Here is a 20,412-nt window from a genome sequence, read left to right as displayed (position 1 = left end):
CTATTATTGAAAAAGGCATCGTGATGTTCGGGGGGGGGGGGGGGGGGAGGGGGGGGGGGGCATTTAGTAAATGCCCCTGGTGGGGGTTAGTCGTCTGTTTAAAACAGGTGGACATAATATTAATATTCTTTATTTTATTATTGTTATTTCATTTACCATTGTTAAAGGTTTTTAACTTTAATAAACATTGCGGCCTTATTTCACCATTTAATTTGTTATTTGTCTTTATTGGTAAGTCTTACATACAAACTATTGGTTCTATGTTTCCATGTAAGGACCCTCAAGACAAATACAGTAGGGGTGGGGCCGCACGGGAACATGAACCATAATATATGGTTTGATGTTGCGGCTCCTGTCCTTCTGTATTTGTCTATGGGCTCGTTCTAATGTCCTTAACTGCAGATACCTCGTGGCTGGCAGTTGCAGCTCCTTCTCCACTGATTGGCTGTAACGCCCGTGCTACTGGCAGTATTCCTCCTTTTAAAGCGGGTGACGGAGCAGTTATAGTCACTTCAGCCTCCGGATCAAGACCCACTCTCCCTCCCTTATTTTATTTTGTCGCGATGTTTACCTGGGGGTTAGTCGCCTGTTTAAAACAGGTGGACATAATATTAATATCAATAGTCTTTATTTTATTATTGTTATTTCATTTACCATTGTTAAAGGTTTTTAACTCTAATAAACATTGCGGCCTTATTTCACCATTTAATTTGTTATTTGTCTTTATTGGTAAGTCTTACATGCAAACTATTGGTTCTATGTTTCCATGTGTTCACTGAGAAACACAGCCCAGATTTTTTAGCCACATGCCAAAAAACTAAACTAAACAAAAAAAAAAACAATTGGCGTTGACGGACGGGGTACACACAAGGTCAAACATCAAAGGGAAACCTCCAAAACTGGTGAGGTCATGATTGAGGGGGCAGGGCTTTGACATCACGAGCTCCCGCCTCCAGTGTTCGGAACAGTTTGTTCCAAACGCTGAGCAGCGGAGAACCCCATTAAAACTAGAGTAAATGAATACATAAGTAAAGTTGAAATTACAAGAAAAAAGTAGAAGTAATGAAAAAAGATGAAGAAAAGAAAGATACATTTGGTGAGACTAGCCTGGTGAGACATTTTTCTGAATATGGCCATCAGGTATGCGACTTAAGGAGGATGGTGCTTGAAAAAGTAGAAAGCTCAGGACAAGAAGACTTAAAAAAGAATTTACTGAGATGCAAGGAATATTGGATTCAGAGGCTAGGAACGCTAGTCCCGAGTGAGATCAATGAAAATTGCTTGTTTAATGTATTTTTGTAATAGTGCTTTACTCTGAAGGATTGTTTTTAATGTTTATTGCATTCACTGATGTTTTTATGTATTTTTCTACTTTGTTATAGAACTAATGTTCTTACGAGAAGTGATTTATTTATATTTAAACATGGTGGTGGGTGTTCACGTGATAAGCTTGAGAAAGGGAGATCCATCTCCTGAAATGTCGCCAGCCTGATGGTTGGCGCTCAGACGCACTGAGCAGCCCGACTTCCAGCCCGCAGGAGATGCTACAGATCACGGCCAGGAACAGGAGACCTCGGTGGAGGCAGATGAATTCTAAGAGTGCCTGATCGACGAACTACTTATACTTTGTCGCTGGGTGATTATTCCTTATTTTGTCCATACATAATCTGTCTGTATAACAGCTGAAGAATTGTGGATAAAGAGATTGGATAAACGCAATCCCCATTTGCTGTGCTTTCATTTATTAGTGTGCTTGAATTTTCCCCTCGTCTGCCCTTTATTTTTCCCCTCCAATGGGGGACTTTTTCGTAGAGCACTTTCTACCGCCAAGACGTGGCCATCTCTCTTCCCCCCCTTCATGGGTGGAGTATCTTGCTGAGCTCTTGTTTTGCTGCGGTGCTCCTGCCCAGACTTCTCCGCTATCCTTTGGTGGAGAGGTATTTCTGCTCCACACTTCTTGTCTCGACATGCAAGTAAGTCACCCAGAGCGTCTCGCAGATTTGAGGTTGAGGGGTGGGAATCCAAGGAGACTTTGGAACCTCCAGTTCCCATGTTGGCCGCTACGGTGTTCGGGATGCTCCTACTCAAAGCGTTCCGCTCCTTGTTTGGCCGGTTTTTGCTTTTCTTTTTCCTTCTCCCTCTGGGTATACTCCTGGGATGGAGGGTGTTCCGGTCAGTCGGATTACACCAGTCCGGCCAAATTCAGCTTAGGCGTCCCATTCTTACCGCTGTTCTGTCTCTGTTTCCTGCTTTCCGCTACTTCTCCTGGGTGCTCGTGGCATGCCTCTGGAAGGCTGGTTTTGGTGCCTGCAATTTTTTTGGGTCAGGTCATTGGTCTCCTGCACTATGGCTCTCCGAAGATGGTTCACATCTCTCTTTTTTTTTCTTCCTGGGGTTCTGATCTTTACCTTGCCTCTGATCGCCTAATGCTCGTATGCGGGCTTATGCAGGCGTACGCAGCTCTGCAGGGCGGTTCTAGCCTTGTTCTCTTGACTCTGTTGCTTCTCTGGAAGGGGTTCATTTGTCCTTCCCTTTTCATTTTTGTTTACCAGCCGGGCTAGCCCTCTGTCTGGTTCTTGATTTCCTTGGAAGAGGGTTTTCTACCTCCTTCCAGGATGGTTCTGGCCTATCTGGCCACCGAGATGACCCTTTGGTATTGCTCTATATGGACTATTGGTTTAGAGTCTCTTCCTTTGGCATCCTAGTCCATCTCCATGGTCGGTGGGACTTTCTGGTCACTCAGTATTTGGATCTCTGTTGCCTCTTGGCCCAGTGTCTCGTCCGCAAGCCTGGCGGACGTATGGTGCTCAGTCTCCGTACTGACTCCCTTCCTCTGGTGGTTGTTGTTCCCACCCTAGGGGACTGCTTTGATACGTCCCATCAGTATCTGTGTCCCCAATGAAGAGTGAAAAGGAGAACCGATAAAAGGAGATTTATTTGTACTCACCGTAAAATCTCTCTCTCGTAGCCTTCATTGGAGGACACATCACCCATATTTTTCTTCATGTCTAGTCCGGATTATCTTTTCTGTTTTTTTGGGTTTCCATCCGGGGTGACTTTCTGGGGTCCTTTGGACTTCTCTCTTGGTTGTCTTCACCTACTGCTTTGTGACAAAACTGATGACCTCACTTCCAGCGGGCAGGTATATCCTGCCAGGGAGGAGCTGACTTTTTTTCCTTAGTGTCAGCCCCTCCTAGTGGCAAGAGCATATACCCATCAGTATCTGTGTGTCCCCCCCCCCCCCCCCCCAATGAAGGCTATGAGAAAGAGATTTTAAGGTGAGTACAAAAAAAATCTCCTTATCTGAGTCTCAGAGAAATCCCTTCCAGGAAATCAGGGAGGGGTGATGTATTTGAAAAATATGCGCTGCAAGGCGCAATGACGAGTGACGTCTTCAACGCAACGTCACTCGTCATTGCGCAGCGCATAGCAACAACGCAGGAGACACCACACCGGAGCCAGAAGCAGCGCGGACCCGACCCCGGCAACAGGTAATTATAAAACCGGGGATGGGGGAGGCAATGGGGCAGTGGCGCCGACAGCCAGGGGGAGAGAAGCGGCGGCAGCAGGGCTTTAGACCCCAGGAAAGGCAGGGGGAGAGAAGCGGGCAGCGACAGCCTCTCTCCCCCTGCCTTTCCTTGGGGCTTCTGCGGGGTCAGAAAAACCAGGGAGGGGGGATGCAATGGGGCAGCGGCGCCGGCAGTCTCTGGACCCCAGGATAGGCAGGGGCAGAGAATCGGGCAGTGACGGCAGGTCTCTGGACCTGCAAAAGCCGCTGCAGTTCATTGATTTAAAGTGCCCGCTTTAAATCATTGAACTGCAGCGGCTTATCGGCATATAACATATGGTAAATACGGTAAATAGCAAAGTGTCTTATAATTACATAAGGAACAATATAGTAAAAATTTTGTTTGGTGACAGGTACTCTTTAAATACCTAGCTGGTGCATGTTGCTCCTTACCTGAAGCGGGCTTCATTATGTGCTCCAGTCTTAGGTTTGCACTATCAATCTTCTTCTTTTGTTCCTCTGCTCTCCCCTGTACAATCCGTCCGTGTCTTCCTCTGGACTTATCCTCTGTCTTTCCCAAACCTGTAAAGACAGGAGATTTTCTTATACTTACTGTAACATCTCTTTCTCATTGGGGGACACAGGAACCATGGGTATATCTTGCTGCCACTAGGAGGCTGACACTAGGCCTTAATAAAAAAAGAAGTTGGCCCCTCCTGGCAGGATATACCCTGCCCACTGACTCTGAGCTAATCAGTTTAGTCCCAAAGCAGTAGGAGGAAACCGGCAAATAACTACAGAGAGTCCGAAGAAGGCCCAAACAAAAAACAACCAAGCAGTCCACAGACAGGAAATCAGCTATTAGGACAACAAACTATTAAACAATGGGTGGGTGCTGTGTCCCCCAATGGATCCTCCGAGAAAGAGATTTTGAAGTAAGTATAAAAAATCTCCTTTTCTCGTTCGGCTCCATTTGGGGAACACAGGAGCCGTGGGACGTACCAAAGCAGTCCCCGGGGTGGGAAAACAGAACCCAGCCAGAGAATCAGGCAAATGGCAACACCACCGCAGCCTGCAACACTTTACGCCCAAAACCTGCGTCAGCAGATGCAGAAGTGTGCACCTGGTAGAACTTGGTGAACGTGTGTATGGACGACTAAGTGGCCGCTTTACACATCTGCAGGGCCGAAGCCCCATTGAATACCACCCAAGAGGCCCCAAAAGAGCGAGTGGAGTTAGCCGGAACCCGGAAAGGAGGAGCCTTTCCCTTAGAACAATAGGCCTCCGATATGGCAGACCAGATTCAATGGGAAATGGTCGCCTTTGAAGCTGGAAGCCCTTTGCACCGGAATGACGAAAAGCGAATCAGAATGCCAAAAGGAAGAAGTGGCAGAGAGCTCTGACCATGTCCAAATTGTGGAGAGAGCGCTCCTTAGAGTGAGACGGAGACGGACAGAAGGAGGGAAGGACGATATTCTTGTTCAGATGAAAAGAGTAGACCACCTTCAGCAAAAAAGAATGTACCGGCCGAAGCACAGCCTTGTCCTGGTGGAGGACCAGAAAGGGGGGTCAGTAGGATAGAGCTGCCAATTCCGACACTCCCCGGATGGAAGTCACGGCAATAAGAAAGGATACCTTCCAAGAAAGGAAGTGGAGAGAGATCTCTTGAAGGGGTTCAAATGGGGCGACTTGGAAAGCGCTGAGAACCAAATTCAGATCCCAGGGTGGAGTGGGAGATTTGAAAGGAGGAGTCACATGTGCCACATCCTAAAGGAAGGTGCAAACATGAGGATCGGAAGCCAGGGGGCGCTGAAAAATAATGGAAAGCGCTGACACCTGTCGCTTGAGGGAACCAAGAGCCAAACACGTTTCCAGCTCCGACAGCAGAAAGGGCAGTAGATTCGGCAAGGAAAAAAACAATGGAACACAGGGAAGGGGCCTCGCACCACCGAAAATAGGCACGCCATGTCCTGTGATAAATCCTGTAAGAGGACGGTTTACGTGCCCAAAGAATGGTGTGAATGACCTGGAGAGAGAAACCACGAGCCCATCAAACGCAGCGGCAGTGAATTGGGATGGCAAAGAGGACCTTGAAAGAGAAGGGTGGGCCGATCTGGGATCCGCATGGGAACGTCCGCCCCGAGACAACCTCGGCGAACAACAAGTGCCGGGGCCAAGCCGGCACCACTAGAATTGCTAAGACGCCTTCCGTCTTGAGCTTCCTCATCACCCTAGGCAGGAGGGGAAGCGGAGGGAAAAGGTAAGGAAGGGCAAACTGAGACCAGGGAACGACCAACACGTCCACAGCCAGAGCCAGAGGATCGCGGGACTTTGCCACGAAGGCGGGAACCTGCCGGTTTAGACGGGATGCAAAAAGGTCCACGTCCGGGGTCCCCCAATGTTCGCAAATTGCTGCGAACACCTCCGGGTGGAGAGACCACTCCCCGGGGTTGGTGAGGAGCGACTAAGAATGTCCGCCACCCAATTGTCTACCCCAGAATGTGAATCGCCGATATGGAGGGAACCTGACGTTCCGCCCAGACAAGAATCGTTGGCACCTCTGCCATTGCAGCAAGGCTGCGAGTGCCCCCCTGGAGATTGATATAAGCCATGGCCGTGGCATTGCCCGTTTGAATCCGAACCGGATGGCCCCGGAGAAACAACTCCCAGTGAAGGAGACAAAGAAAGATGGCCCGAAGTTCAAGGATGTTGATGGGGAGACGAGCTTCCTGGGAAGACCAGCAGCCCTGAACCGTCCGATCCTGAAAAACATCCACCCAGCTGAGGAGGCTCGCATCGGTAATTAAGACCTGCCAACGCAGTGGGAGAAACGAGCGTCCCTCCTGAAGGAGCGGAGAGCGGGGCCACCAAAGGAGCGACCGGCGAGCCGTGGGGGGCAGACGAATGCGGCGGTGGATGGACCGAGGACACTTGAGACAGTATGGCGCACTGAAGAGGGCAGCACCGGAACTGAGCAAAGGGAACAGCTTTCATGGCCGCCACCATCCTGTGCAACACTTCCATGCACGAACGGATGGACACAGACTCTGGGCGGCGCAATAGGCAGATTCAGGTGGAAGTAGAACCCGAGCCTTTTCGTGTCGAATTGAAGCCCCAGGAAAACCAGAGACTGGGAGGGAGAAAGGTTGGATTTCTCCCGGTTGGTCAACCACCAGAAACTGGTCAGAGTCTGAAGAGTGATATGGAGACTCTCTTGATTTTGGGCCAAGGACGGAGCTTTGATCGACAGGTCGTCCAGATAAGGAAGCATCGAACCCCCCCCCCCCGAGAGCGGAGGATGGCGATCACTGCCGCCAAGACCTTGGTAAAGACTCTGGGGGCCATGGCCAGCCCAAAGAGTAGAGCCACAAACTGAAAATGACCTGCCAGAATGGCAAACCGCAGAAAACATTGGTGTGCCGGAAAAATAGGGAAGAGGAGGTATGCATCCCAGATGTCCACCGAAGACAGGAATTCGCCCTTATCCAAGGACGCAACAACAGAATGGAGAGACTACATTCGGAAGTGCAGCAGGCGCAAATGCCGATTGAGGAGCTTCAGGTCGAGAATAGGACAAACCGTTCCCCCTTTTTTGGGAATGGCGAAGAGATTCGAATAGAAGCCCAAAAAACGTTCCTGGGATGGAATCGGCGCAATGACCCCTTGTGCAAGGAGGGTGTGGAGAGCAGACTGAAAGGCTGCTGCCAGGGTCGGAGAGCGGGGAGGCCGGGACCGGAAAAAAACGATCCCGGTGAAAAGAACCAAACTCGATTCGGTAGCCATCTGAAACGACGTCCCGAACCCAGGAATCCTGGACCTGCACCAACCAAATAGGCGACTGCCCATCCGAGGGAAAAGCTTGGGTGGGGGCGCCCCTTCAGGCAGATATAGGCTTACAAGTACCTGATTTAGCGGGGAAAAGTCCAGAACGGCCGTCCTGCTTCCAGGAAGGGCACGCTTTGAAGGTAGGAGCCTTCCAAAACTGCAAGGACGCTGGCTTGTCCTGGCGACCTGAGCCAAAGTACCGAAATGAAGAGGACTTGCGGTAAGAATCGGTGCGACGCACCTTATTCTGGGGTAACAGAGAGCTCTTACCGCCTGTAGCCTCAGAGATTATTTCATCTAGGCGTTTGCCAAAAAGACAGTCGCCAGTTAAGGGCATCTCGGTGAGGGATTTCTTGGAGGCCGCGTCAGCATTCCAGGCCTTCAACCACATGGAATGGTGGATAGCCACCAAGTTGCCAGAAGCAAAGGCCGCACAGCGTGCAGATTCCAAGGACGCTGAGCAGAGATAATCACCAGCGTTGGAGATCTGGAGAGCTAAGTCAGCCAGTCATCATCTGGAGGAGGCCCGGATAAAACGCCTTGGCGAAGTGGAGAGGCCCAGGCCGATAGGGCTTTGGATACCCAAGTCGCGGCGAACGCTGGAAGCAAGGACGAGCCAGCCGCCTCAAAGGCGAATTTCACCAAATTCACAATTCGCTTGTCCACGGGGTCCTTGAAGGAAGCCACATCAGCCAGGGGAAGAGTGGTGGATTTGGCCGTTTAGACCCTTGGAAGCGCTTCTCCGGGTGCTTCCAGGCAGTCTCCAAGCAGGTCATCAAACGCCGTATGAGTATTGAAGACCCTGGGAGAGCGGCGAGTGCGGCGGAAGGAAACTTCTGGAGCTGGGTCCGAAGTTCCAGGGTCCTGTAGGTGAAAGGTGTCCTTGACAGCAGACACCAAACTGTCCACCCAAGGAGACCAGGAACGAGCAGTGGAGGCTCTAGATCTTGGTGACATAGATCTGGCCTGGTGGGCCGGGGATCGGGAACAGCCCCTAGGGGAGCGACCGCAGGAGAAAGGACACTGCCTAGAAGATGGAGATAGGGAGCAAGAGCATTGTGGAGACATTCCATCGGGAGAGGAGTCAGAGTAAATGACCCTGGGGCACTTGTGAGGTGTCGGTGGTCAGAGGAGGCTGAACGAGCCTCCCGGGGGAGAGAGGATGCAAGGAGGAGTGCTTTAAGGCAGTTGCCACCTCTCTTGAAACCTGCGCCAGATCAGAGATCGTCTGGGAGAGAGGACACCCAAACCGGTGAGACCAAACGCTCCAGGGAGCCATCCTGGGCGGAAGGCACAGGGGGGTTGGGACGTGAATTGGAGCAGGCAGAGCAGGTGGATTCAGCTGAACCACCTGGCAATTTAGTTTTACAGCCCGTGCAAGCATAGTAAGTGACTAAGGCAGCGACCACCATCTGGGAGGGGGTTCGGAGCTGGGGACGGACATGGAAGGAACAGATAAGTCAGCCAACTCAGAGAAACAAGGGACAAGCTCACCCAGGTTCCTGTGTCCTGAAGCAGCAGAGCGGCAGTGCAGGGGGGGTCCCTTGCAGAGGCGGAGGTCCCTAAAAAGAAGGAGAGCTCTTGTTCCAGAAGCTGCAGAAAGCACCGCGCAGGAGCAGCAGCAGCGTGCAGGAACAGCAGCAGCGTGCAGGAACAGCAGCAGCGTGCAGGAACAACATCAGAGTGTAGGAACAGCAGCAGAACATAAAAACTGCAGCAGCAGGTAGAACAGAATCCCTGAGGAGAGCAGCTGGAGGCATCATGTGACTATGAGGGATCAGCCCAGGAGTGCATAGCCTCCCATAGGTAGAGGGACCCAGAGGGAGGAGACCTGTGACCCCTGCAGCGTGCGTTAGATCAGTAGAGGCCGACACTGACCTCCCGTGCGCGCGCTAGCAGGGGATTGGATAGGTGCATGACGTGCGAAAATAGGGGGCGGAGCTACCCACCGAGAAGTGGGACCGAAGCCGCGGACTAAATTTCCAGCTGCAGCCCACGCTCCTGGACATACGCGCAGCCGGAATAATAAAGAGACCAGCTTCGGGCTGGGGCAGCGGCAGGAACAGGGGCCGCATGCGCATAAAAACGCTGCGGCTCAACAGAGAGCAACAGTCAGTAAGACTGTCGCACCAGAATAATGAGCGCTGCTGGTCAGACTCCGGAGGGGAATGCCAGCAGTCTGAATGCAGTATAAGAGGGGAGACTGGGCTCCCAATCAGGCGCCATTTCCCCAGAAGTAAAAATAAAGAATAAAAAATTATAAGGAATCCCCAGAAGCCCAAGGGGATAGAGGAGAGGGAGAAGGGAAAGGGATACTTACCCAGAAGATGTCCCATTATACTCACCTCTGAAGTCTTCAACCAGACTGGTGCCACCTGCAAAAAGGGCTGCAAAAAGCGGGGTGAGCAGGGGCAAGAGTACATCCCTTAGAGATGGTCGGTGACGAAAAAGGGTTAACGGTGCATACTTTATGGACCGTGATCTTTGCTCGAAAATGGGGGACCAGACAGCGCCATGCTCCTGTCGCCCCAACCTAGAAAAAATTATAAAGAAGAGAAAAAAGTAACTCTAATAACAAAACAAAATAAAAAGAAGACCAGGTCTGGAGAGCTCCAGACCTGCGTCTGCCTCCTACTGACACTTAGCTATAAACTGATTAGCTCAGTCAGTGGGCGGGGTATATCCTGCATTTTTTATTAAGGCCTAGTGTCAGCCTGCTAGTGGCAGCAAGATATACCCACGGTTCCTGTGTCCCCCCAATGGAGCCAAACGAGAAAGTTAGAATTTGAGTTCCTCATGATTTTGATCTCAGGGCTATTATCTACCCACTGATTGCCAAGAGAAGAGGGCAGTAACGCTGAGCTAAGTGATGCCCCCTTCATTTCTGATTGGCTTTCCTTGTATTGCATGGCCATTCTTAATGGGGTTTTCCAATGAAATACGATTGATGGCCTATCTACTAAACAAGCCATCAGTAGTTGATGGGTAGGGTGCCAACAAGGGGCACTCCTGCTGATTAGCTGTTTGGAGCCTGCAATACATAGCAAATGGCCTGAAAGCAGTTGGCTCTGTACTCTGTGTAGTGGGGGCACAACATTGCAGCAGCCTCAGCTCCTATTCACTTCAACAGGAGTTGAGGCTGCAGTAAAGCAGCCCCACCACTACATGGGGTATAGGGTCACTGCTCCTGGTCCATGCTCCTAGTAGATTGGCACCTCCACAATCAACTACTGTTGGCCAATCCAGTAGACAGGCCATCAATAATATTTCACTGAAAACCCCTTTAATATACCTCCCAGCGGAAAGAATGACATCAATGTGTGACGTGCTGTAGCAATTATTTTTGTCACTGAATACACAGTGGTACCATACAGGACCCATCTAACACATACAGTGGCACAAGCAGTACACAGCATGCCATAAATTGCCTTAAATACAAAGAGCATCATAGTTTCCCCAGGTTGTGTCATACAGTGCCTACACAAGGATTAACAGTAACCACATTGAGTCATACATTACTGGCAAGAAAATAAGAAGTGCCCAGAGAGTGCTACACTTTGCCTACATCAACACAGTACTACATACTGTATATGGTGCATACTTACTGCAAACAGTTAAACATAGGGGAAGTTTAATCGAAACCTGTGTAGAGGAAGAGTGGGGCAGTTGCCCATAGCAACTAATTAGATAGATTCTTTCAATTTTTAAAGATGCCTGTGAAAAATGAAATAAGCAATCTGATTGGTTGCTCGGGGCAACTACACCACTTTTTATCTACACAGGCTTTGATAAATATCGTCCCTAGTGCCATATATTGTCCATGAAAGACCTAGAATTTCCAAACAAAGAGCATGAACTGCACTGAATTAACTATCTTGCTCTTTGCTGAGGAATAATGGTGCACTTTACTGGCAGTAGCTCATTACTTTGACATTACTGCAAGTAACACAATGGGAGAGAGAAGAGTGCTTGAAATCCAGGAATATTCTGATTCTAGAAGCAAAGGGAAAATTGTTCTTCATACAGTGCAATAAGAGAAATAAACATCCATTTGCCATTACCTTTTAAGCCAAAGGTGGTAGTGATAGACGGCTGCTCTCCTGTGAACTTCTTTGGAGTCCTTTGTTTCCTTCCTGACTCATGAAAGAGCAGAAATAAATACAATATATGAAAATAATTTTGGAGGGAAAGTAAGCAATAAGAACCAATAAGAATGAGGCAATGACCATACAATGACTAATAAGCCCTCCCCTTACTGTGCCTCATCCTTTCTGGGTCCTCATCAGAAAGACATATATCCCCTTGTGTTTCATTGTTCCTGGGATGCAGGATGTCTCCATTCTCCCCTGGAGTCTGCACTGGATGTGGTTTCGAAACTTTGTTTCCAGTGGGTCCTTTTTTCATCGCTCTGAGGGAAACATGAAGACAACATCACAAGACAGACAAGCAGGAAAAAACTATTACCAGCCATAGCCATATAGCAGTGTTCCCCAACCAATGGTTCTCCATTTGTTGCAAAACTACAAGGCCCACCATGCCTGACAGTCATCTTGAAACCTTTCAGGGCAAGTAATCGCAAATCTACAATCATATCATGCTCTGACGGCATTTCAGCCGTTGCTAAAAGGAGATTTTTTTGTGCTCACCGTAAAATCTCTTTCTCGTAGCCATCATTAGGGGACACCTATACTGATGGGTATATGCTCTTGCCACTAGGAGGCTCTGACACTAGGAAAAAGTCGCTCCTCCCTGGCAGGATATACCCCGCCCACTGGAAGTGAGGTAATCAGTTTTGTCACAAAGCAGTAGGAGAAGCCAACAAAGAAATATGTCCGAAGGACCCTAGAAAGGAATCCCGGATAAAAACCCAAGAACCGGAAAAGAGTATCTGGACAAAAAATGAAGAAATGGGTGGGTGGGGTGTCCCCCAGTGAAGACTACGAGAAAGACATTTTACGGTGAGTGCAGAAAAATCTCTTTTTTTGGTCTTCATTGGGGGACACCTATACTGATGGGATGTACCAAAGCAGTCCCCTAGGGTGGGAAAAACAATCAACAGCAAAAGGGGAATCAGTCCAGAGACAGAACCCACACGACCGTAAGGCCAGTGGACAAGATCCTGGCAGAGACAACTGAGGCCCACAAACTGAGCTCCCGGAAGACCCCCCCCGTCCATGAGATGGATTAGGACGCCAAGGAAGAGACCGTCCGATGTAGAGTCTCCAAAGCTACGGTCCATAAAGAGAAACATGAAAAGGTTGACTAGGAAGCCAGATGGGTCGGAACCATCCCGGGAGGAGGTAGAATCAACTCCAAGGAACACAGAACCAGACAGAGGGCTAGCCCGGCTGGGAAACAAAAATGGAAAAGGGCACAGCAAAAGAACCCCATCCAGAGTCAACCGATTCAAGAGAACATGGCGGAAAAAATGCCAGGGAGAGCAGAGTACGCATGAGCAGAAGGCAAGTATGGGAGGTGGAGACCAGAAAAACACTCGAAAAAAGAAAGATGGAGACTGGCTGTGGAGTTGCCTGGTGTGGAAAATCAATGAACGGAACGGCTGCAGACCAAAAACCCCCGTCCCAGGGGCCCGCCGCGAGCACCTGGGAGGCGAAAAATGCTTAAGTAGCATAATCCGGATGACTGGAACGCCCACCGCCTCGGGAGTATATTGACCCACGAAGGAGGAGATGGAAGGAATAAGGCCAAAAGGGAGTGGAATGCACTGAAGAGCATCCCGGAACACCGGAGCGTCCGACATGGAAACTGGAGGTACCAGGTTCACCAGGAAGATATACACGTAAAAGTAAATGGCCAAAAGGAGCATCCCGGAACACTGGAGCAGCCGACATGGGAAATGGAGGTTCCCGAGTCGCCTGGAAGACGTACACCTGTAGAGTAAGTAAATCCAATGTCCACGAAATGCTCCAGGTGACAAACTTCTATGTCTAGACTAGAAGAAGTGCGGTACACAAAGGCCACCCCACAATTGGGATCACGGAGAAGTCGGGGCAGGAGTGTTAACCTGCCCGAGACCACAACCATCACTAAAGCCCAAAGAAGGGCCGACCTAGAAAAGAAGGTACGCTACAGCATACTAGGATAATGTCCAAGACAAGGAGACATACCATACATGAACCCCTGCTGTCTGAGCGGACCGAAGCAACATCCCGTCCGGATGGAAACAGAGGGGGAAACAAAAGGGAAGGTTACTCCAGAAGACTGTAGTGTCAGTGTAGCGCAACTGAAACCGACAAGGAAGGAGGAACAAACCCCTCCAGGGAGATTGCACCGAGGGAGGAGGAGAGCAATGGCAGGACCCAAAGAACCGAACGGTGCTAGACCAGCTGTCGCAAAGCCATACATGATTGCATAAACTCCTCCAACAGAGGAGACTGCCAAGTCTGTATGAGCAGCAGTAGATAACCAAGAAACAGGAAGAGAGCCAGGCTGCAAAAGTGCGCTCAGCTGATTGGTCTCAGCAAAAAAATAAGGGCCCAGCCAGGTACCCCACACCTATATAGAGGAGGGGAAAATAAGGGGTGGTCGCTATGAAACCCAGACCATGCCAAGCTCCCTGATCCCCATACCCCCTGTGGAAGGGGAATGGTCAAAGTGCGCCAGACACTATAGGAGCAGTGAAATGCCACCCGAAGGCTAGGGGGCAAAGTAGTGGGTGGACATAGTCCCCAGGAACCCTGCAACAACATATCGAGGAATGGAGGAGCTAATATGAGTCCCCGGAGAGATAAGAATCTGGACATTGGTGCTGGGCAAAAGATACAAAGACATGACTACGAATGGAAGTAAGAAGCATGCGTACACACAGCAAACAAAGAGTTAAGAGGAACACCTCAACGTGGTGTAAGCCTGGACCAGAAGGGCATCAACTGAGCCATCCTGGTCGTTTCCTAAGGCAACAGAGCCGACGTCTGAACCACCCTGCACAGGAACCCAGGACAGATACCTGGAGGCATAGGGGGTGGCTGAACAGACTGTGTCACCCCATCATGCCTCATGCAATAACAGAGGTGGTCAACCGCCGTAAATCTGTGGAAACAAGATCACAGGAAGGCCCAAGGCACACCCCACCGAACAGAAGGGAAGGTGGACTCTTCACTTGCAGAGTCGCCTAGCATATGTAGGGACACAGACGTAGTTATCGCATGATAGTAGAGGGGTACCAAGACTGCAGACTTGAAAGAAACTGCAGACATTCAAAAGTCCGGCAGCATGGTGTCACAACCATGGCCCTAGCAGACCAATGTTGCACCCTTAGAAAGGGGAACAGTGTGTGCTGCTGACTGTGAAAGTCCATGGAACCTGCAGGAAACGCCCACACCCCATCTCTTAATGGTGCCACACACCAGGAATGCTGTCGCAGACACAAGGGATGAAGGATGTATGGAGCAGGAAACATGTAGACACAGTCTGACTGGCAAGTATAAAAGATCAAATGAACCACCAAAACACTCTCTTTGGAACTTCACCTGGAAAATGAGTCACCGGACTGTAACCGACGGAGTAGCAAGAATGGGGAAGGTGACCTGGCGGAGTAGAAAACCATGAAGACACAGTCTGGCTATCTGGCATAGGGACCATGGCCACACCGGGTGCTGCAGACAGAGAGGCCTTCAGCCGAGGGAGCGGCAGGCATGTAGGGAGGAACCTGGTAAAGGAGGGAATCCTGCAAATTAGTATGTGGTGTATTGTATAGGGCCCATGGAGCAACATGGGGAGACTCACTCGTAACTACACCTTGGCAGTGGATAACCTGAACTACTGTCCACGGTGTGGAAAGTGTATGGCAGCGGACTCACGTAGTAGTAGAACATGCAGACAACCATCTGGCTGACTGGTATAGGATTTCTGAATGCTCAGGGACACTCCATCGAACCCCCTACAGAAAGTGGGGTATTGGAGTACGACCGAACTAACGAGCGACCTGGCGGTGTAAGAGACCCAGCAGACGAAAGTCTGGCTGACTGGCATCAGTCCCGAGTATCTGCAGGGACCCTCATCCAGAGTCCTTACACCAGCAGAGAGGTACGGGAAACCTGACCAAGCCCGCGGCAGCCCACATATGGGAGACTGACAGCGATGGAGACCGTGCAGACGACAGTCTGGCTGAACAAGTACACCTCCAAGCACTGGATAAAAGCGGAAGACAGCCAGATCACCGTGCCCCACTGTAGCATGTGGGAGGGAGGGGAGGCCTAGGAGCCATAAATAGTATCCCCGCCAGCTTGGGAGATCGGGGGAGGCTGAGGAGCAGCGGAATGCATCCTTGTGCCCCGTCTAGGGTCCATAGGACACACTAGGACACATCTTCATACACCTCTCACAGCAGAGGGTTACTGGAACTTCAGCACAGATACACTAGCCGTGTGTTGAGTGACAGGCGACTGAGGAGACCATGCAGACCACTGTCTGGCTTATTGGTATGGGTCCATAGTATCCAACGGGTCACTCCTTTGGATAACTCGCACAGCAGTGGGGTACCGTAACTCCAGCCGCAGACACAGCAGCTGTGTGATGAGTGACAGGCGGTGGAGGAAACCATGCAAACCACTGTCTGGCTTACTGGTATAGTAAACAACGGTCACTCCATCGGACACCTTGCATCCGCAGTGGGGTACCGGAGTGCCAACCGCGGACGCGGCAGCTGAGAGATGCGTGACATGCGAGACTACTGTAATTCAGCCATGGGCACGAAGGGCATGACATGGCATGGCACTCAGTGGTAGTCACTGAAAATATCCCCGACAGTTTTCAAGGGATCGAGACATCCCTGGCAATAACTCGTCACATCGGTGCAAATTTGTTCCCTGAAAGAGTGAGAACCCTGCAGAAAATAGATACGCCAGAGGCATACCACAACGGACAATGTAAATAGTCTAAAGCAGGCCACCGTACAGGGTGACTGAAGGAATAAAGCGGCCCCTGATTCAGTCCCTAGAAAAGAGACCCTGCAGATATTAAACTGATAAAAACAGATGCGTCAGACCAAGGCTGTAATAACGCTTGGTTGCCAGGGCGCAATACACTTGATAGCCACAAGAGGGTGCCAGTGGTGAATTTGACAGACAGCGCAGCCTGCCGAGAAGGGAGGACGCGCTGGAAGAACACCGCCCCCGGAGGCTGGCCTCATACTAGAAGGAGAACCGGGAGGGGGGGGAACCTGCAGTAAGATGCCGCCGCCTCCTCCGTCATCCAGCAGCATGGGACCGGAGCAGTTAGAGCGGTCGCCCACGTGGAAGCGGAGACCCGCTGCCTGCAGCTGAAGGTCTCCGGTAGGCCTATAAAGAACGCGGCCAGGACACTGTGCCTGGCCGCAAAACGATAGGAGTAAGTGTAGGACCGGAGACCCGCCGACTGCAACTGTAAGTCTCCGGTCAGCCTGTAAGAACGCGGCCAGGACATTGCGCCTGGCCGCAGCAGATAGGAGTAAGCGGTCTGGTGTGCCCGCACTGAGAACGTGGTCAGCCGCGTGTGACCGGAGACCCGCTGTCTGCAGCTGTGGGTTAGCCTAACAAAAAGGTAGTAAGCGGGCAGATAACGCCCCCACTAGGGAAGTGGATGGCCGCATGGGACAAGAGAACCGCTGCCCCAGAGACTCAAACTGGGTCAGCAGCATAGAGTCTCCAGCCGGTAGTGAAGAAAACGTGGCCAGGGCACTGTGCCTGGCCGCAATACATGTGGGGTAGAAATGTGTGGTCCGAAGAGGGAGAAGGGAAGGCCCACCGGACTGTCTCCTCCAGAATGGCGCCATGAGGGGTCCGGCCCAGTACAGAGGAGCTGGGCACATCAGAGAGAGGATGAGCAAGAGGGAGGGAAAGGAGGGTTGTAGCACATACTAACCCACAGCTCAATCTTCTAATACTCACCCTGAAGTCTTCAACCAGCTTATGGCCACACTGCATCATATCAGGCTAATATAGCGGGGCAAGCAGGGGTAAGTGGGAGACCCGGACGCAGGTTACAACTTCTAGGCGCTGGCCGTCGGTGATAAGGGGTTGACGGCCCATACTCTATGTTGTGTGCCCCTTTGTAGAAAATAGCCCTTACAAGAAAATAATAAAAAAGACCAGGTCTGGGGAGCTCCCAGACCTGTGTCTTGCCTACTAGTGACACTAGCTAAAACTGATTACCTCACTTCCAGTGGGCGGCTATATCCTGCCAGGGAGGAGCCAACTTTTTTTTAATAGTGTCAGCACCTCCTAGTGGCAAGAGCATATACAGCATCAGTATAGGTGTCCCCATCAGTATAGGTGTCCCCCAATGAAGAGCGACCGAGAAACTACAACTACAGCTTTTACAAAACTACAATGTCCATCATGTCTGACAGCCTCAATGGTCTGACATCTGTCTCATCATGCCTTGTGGGAGTTGTAGTTTTTAACGGCTGGAGAGCCGTAGGTTGGGGAGCACTGCCTTGTATTTAAGTATTACAAATGAAACTGCCTAAACTGTGCAGCCATATCTAGCTTTAAGAAATATTGGGGTACCCTTTGCACTTCTCTTTTGCTCCATCAGAGACCACTTGTGGGCTTGTCCTGTTTTCTCTACTCTCCTCCTTCTCCGAATGATTCCACATCAGGTGTTTCTGCAACTGAGGCCTTGAAGCAAAGACTGCTTCACAGTGTGGACAGGAGAGGACCATGCGGGATACGAGCGGAGCCTAGATGTGAAGAGACCGGAAATGAGGTGTAAAAAAAAGGGCACAGTGAAGAGAAGTGGATCAACACATCTGCAAGTAATTCCTATGTATTAAATTATATAAAGACACCATGCTATTACTGTCCCCTGAAGAAGTTGCCTAACAGTGATGGAATGCGTGGTGCTCTGTGAAAACACATGTCGTGATTATCTTTTGCCCGTCTCTGTCTGATCCTTAGCCTGGCATCCTGCACTGTAGTTCGCATACCTAGCATTTACGTTTATTATACAATTGTGCGCTGAGGGATAGCCTGCCTAGCCCATGCATACATATATTCGGTAGCATCTGTAGTTATTTTATTGTATATTGATCTTTTTCTGAATTTCTGGATTGCTGCCGTAAGTGCTTTTTGCATGTGCAGTTGGGGCTTGGGACATATAGAGTAATGTGTATTTTGTGTACATGTGCCTGCTTGAGGATGGAGATATTTGCCCCCTCATGTCTAGTAGGAGATAGCTAGAGTTCAAACATTTTTAATTGTTGTTAATCCTGTTTGTGTTTTTTTGCTATCCTGTACAAATTTCTTATTCATGTTTATAAAGATTATTTTAATTATATATCATTGTTGCCATTTTTTTAGCGGTGTGCATTGAACTATAGAGTATTCACTTTGGCTCTGTATCAGCACACATGTATTTTAACAAATATAACCAAAGAATGTATAGATTATCAATAGATCATACTATATCTGTATAGGTGTGAGAGCTTTGTTTTTCTCATATAGAGCTCCCTGTTAGGGAACTGCTGTATGTACAATTCCCTAAGTGACACTTTCTCTCTAACTTTCGGGCCCCCTATCTGCATTTAATCTGCCTATGCCTTGTTCTTACCCCTTGGCATCGTTGATAATGTTGTTTCAGTCCGTACACACTGGGAAACTCCACCCAGCAACCCGAGCTTGGACATCGTACCCGTGACAAGGTCTTAAACATTTCTTTCCACTCGCTGATTAAGGAGGGCTGAAATATAAGGGAACATAAATAACATTCTATATGTGAAGATCACATCTGACTGTAAGGCAACTGATTTCAGCAGAAGCCCTCTTCTTTTTTCTTGCCCTTATTTAACCTCTGTAAATAGAGGAGCCTAAATCCCCTGCGGACAGCAACTTCTTCCCACCCAGTAATGTCATGACTGGACACATTTCCCAGCATACCTAGCCAACAGTTCTCTAGGGATCTATGAATGCTAATCTATATATTCAGTGTTTCTATATTACTGCTATGCCTTGTATAGATTTCGGTGTTTGTGGATTATATCATTATAACCTTTATATCTATGCATTGTACGGTGCTGTCCTGTCAGTCTTCAGCTTTCTTGGAATGCTTGCACTTGTGGAAACATAATAAGCCACTAGACTTATTGCAATAAGTTAAGCTGCAGTCATTGATTGCCAGAGCTAAAAGAGGAAGGGTGAAAGCCTTACACAAAGATACAAACTTGTAAATGATCTCTGTGACTGTGTCAGAAGTCTTAGCTCAATTAGAACTAATATGGCGGGCAGAAAGTAACTACTTCTTTTGTTACAAACTGAAGGCAGGATCCTGTATACCATATAAAGATCACTGGAACTCCTGTATATACCGATTTGCCTTTCAACCATGCAGATCCTAGTCACTGAAAAGAGTCAGCCGTGCTCTTCTCAGATTCTCTTTGCTTTTGTGGCCCTACACTACAGAAGACATGTTTCCCCTATTCTGGTTGTCCAGCTTTGGTACATCTACCATTATACGCTGCTTACCGGTATTCCTCGCAGTTCACGGTTTTCCGGTCTGGCATATCTCTTCTGAACTGTCCTCCTGTTGTAATAGCTTCCTGGAAACATACAAGCAGATAAGTTTTACAATCAAACTATAAATTTCACTATTTTTTTTATCATACCCTAGTGAAAATCTCTGTACCAAACAAATGAATTCCATTAGGAAAAAAAAATCATCTATTCCCTCCAGTTCATCTCCCACAGCGTCGCTCCACTCCCAGCATCTCTGCCATTCATAGCTCACACCTCGCCCTCAGTTCCCGGTATTATTACACATCTCCGCTTACAAACCGCCCATCCTCCTGCTCCCTAGGAATCATCACTTACTGCGTGTCACACCTAGCATGCTACAAATGTGCCAATGATAAAGATGCGCTCAGAACAGAGCAAAAATAACTCTTAAAGGGCAACTACACCTGTAACTCTGCTTCATATGAGAAATTAGGTCTTAAAAGGGAATCTACCTAATTCTGTATGTAAAAAGGAGATTACTTACTGTAAAATCTCTTTCTCTGAGGATCCATTGGGGGACACAGACCTTGGGTATATGCTGCGGTCACTAGGAGGCTTGACACTATAGCAACAAGAAAAGTCGGCCCC

At 49.4% G+C, this 20,412-nt stretch overlaps 1 protein-coding gene and 1 long non-coding RNA gene across 5 annotated transcripts in view; both read right to left on the bottom strand.

Annotated features, from left to right (window-relative positions):
• Positions 1-20,412, bottom strand: part of ZNF512B (zinc finger protein 512B) — a 79,909-nt gene that overhangs the window by 26,491 nt on the left and 33,006 nt on the right. For all 4 annotated transcript variants that reach the window (XM_056549166.1, XM_056549164.1, XM_056549167.1 and 1 more), the window contains exons 3-8: positions 19,795-19,868; positions 18,884-19,012; positions 17,842-18,014; positions 11,590-11,741; positions 11,395-11,466; positions 3,962-4,090 (exon numbers count right to left, since the gene is read on the bottom strand). In XM_056549166.1, coding sequence (XP_056405141.1) covers positions 3,962-4,090; positions 11,395-11,466; positions 11,590-11,741; positions 17,842-18,014; positions 18,884-19,012; positions 19,795-19,868 — 729 coding nt within the window. The remainder of the gene's footprint in view (positions 1-3,961; positions 4,091-11,394; positions 11,467-11,589; positions 11,742-17,841; positions 18,015-18,883; positions 19,013-19,794; positions 19,869-20,412) is intronic.
• The window catches only part of LOC130297017 (uncharacterized), an 81,527-nt gene that overhangs the window by 29,055 nt on the left and 32,060 nt on the right, over positions 1-20,412 (bottom strand). The gene's annotated exons all lie outside the window — the stretch shown is intronic.

The sequence above is a fragment of the Hyla sarda genome, chromosome 12, assembly GCF_029499605.1.
Source record: "Hyla sarda isolate aHylSar1 chromosome 12, aHylSar1.hap1, whole genome shotgun sequence".
Taxonomy (NCBI): Eukaryota; Metazoa; Chordata; class Amphibia; order Anura; family Hylidae; genus Hyla; species Hyla sarda.
This window is presented reverse-complemented; position numbering and strand designations above follow the sequence as displayed.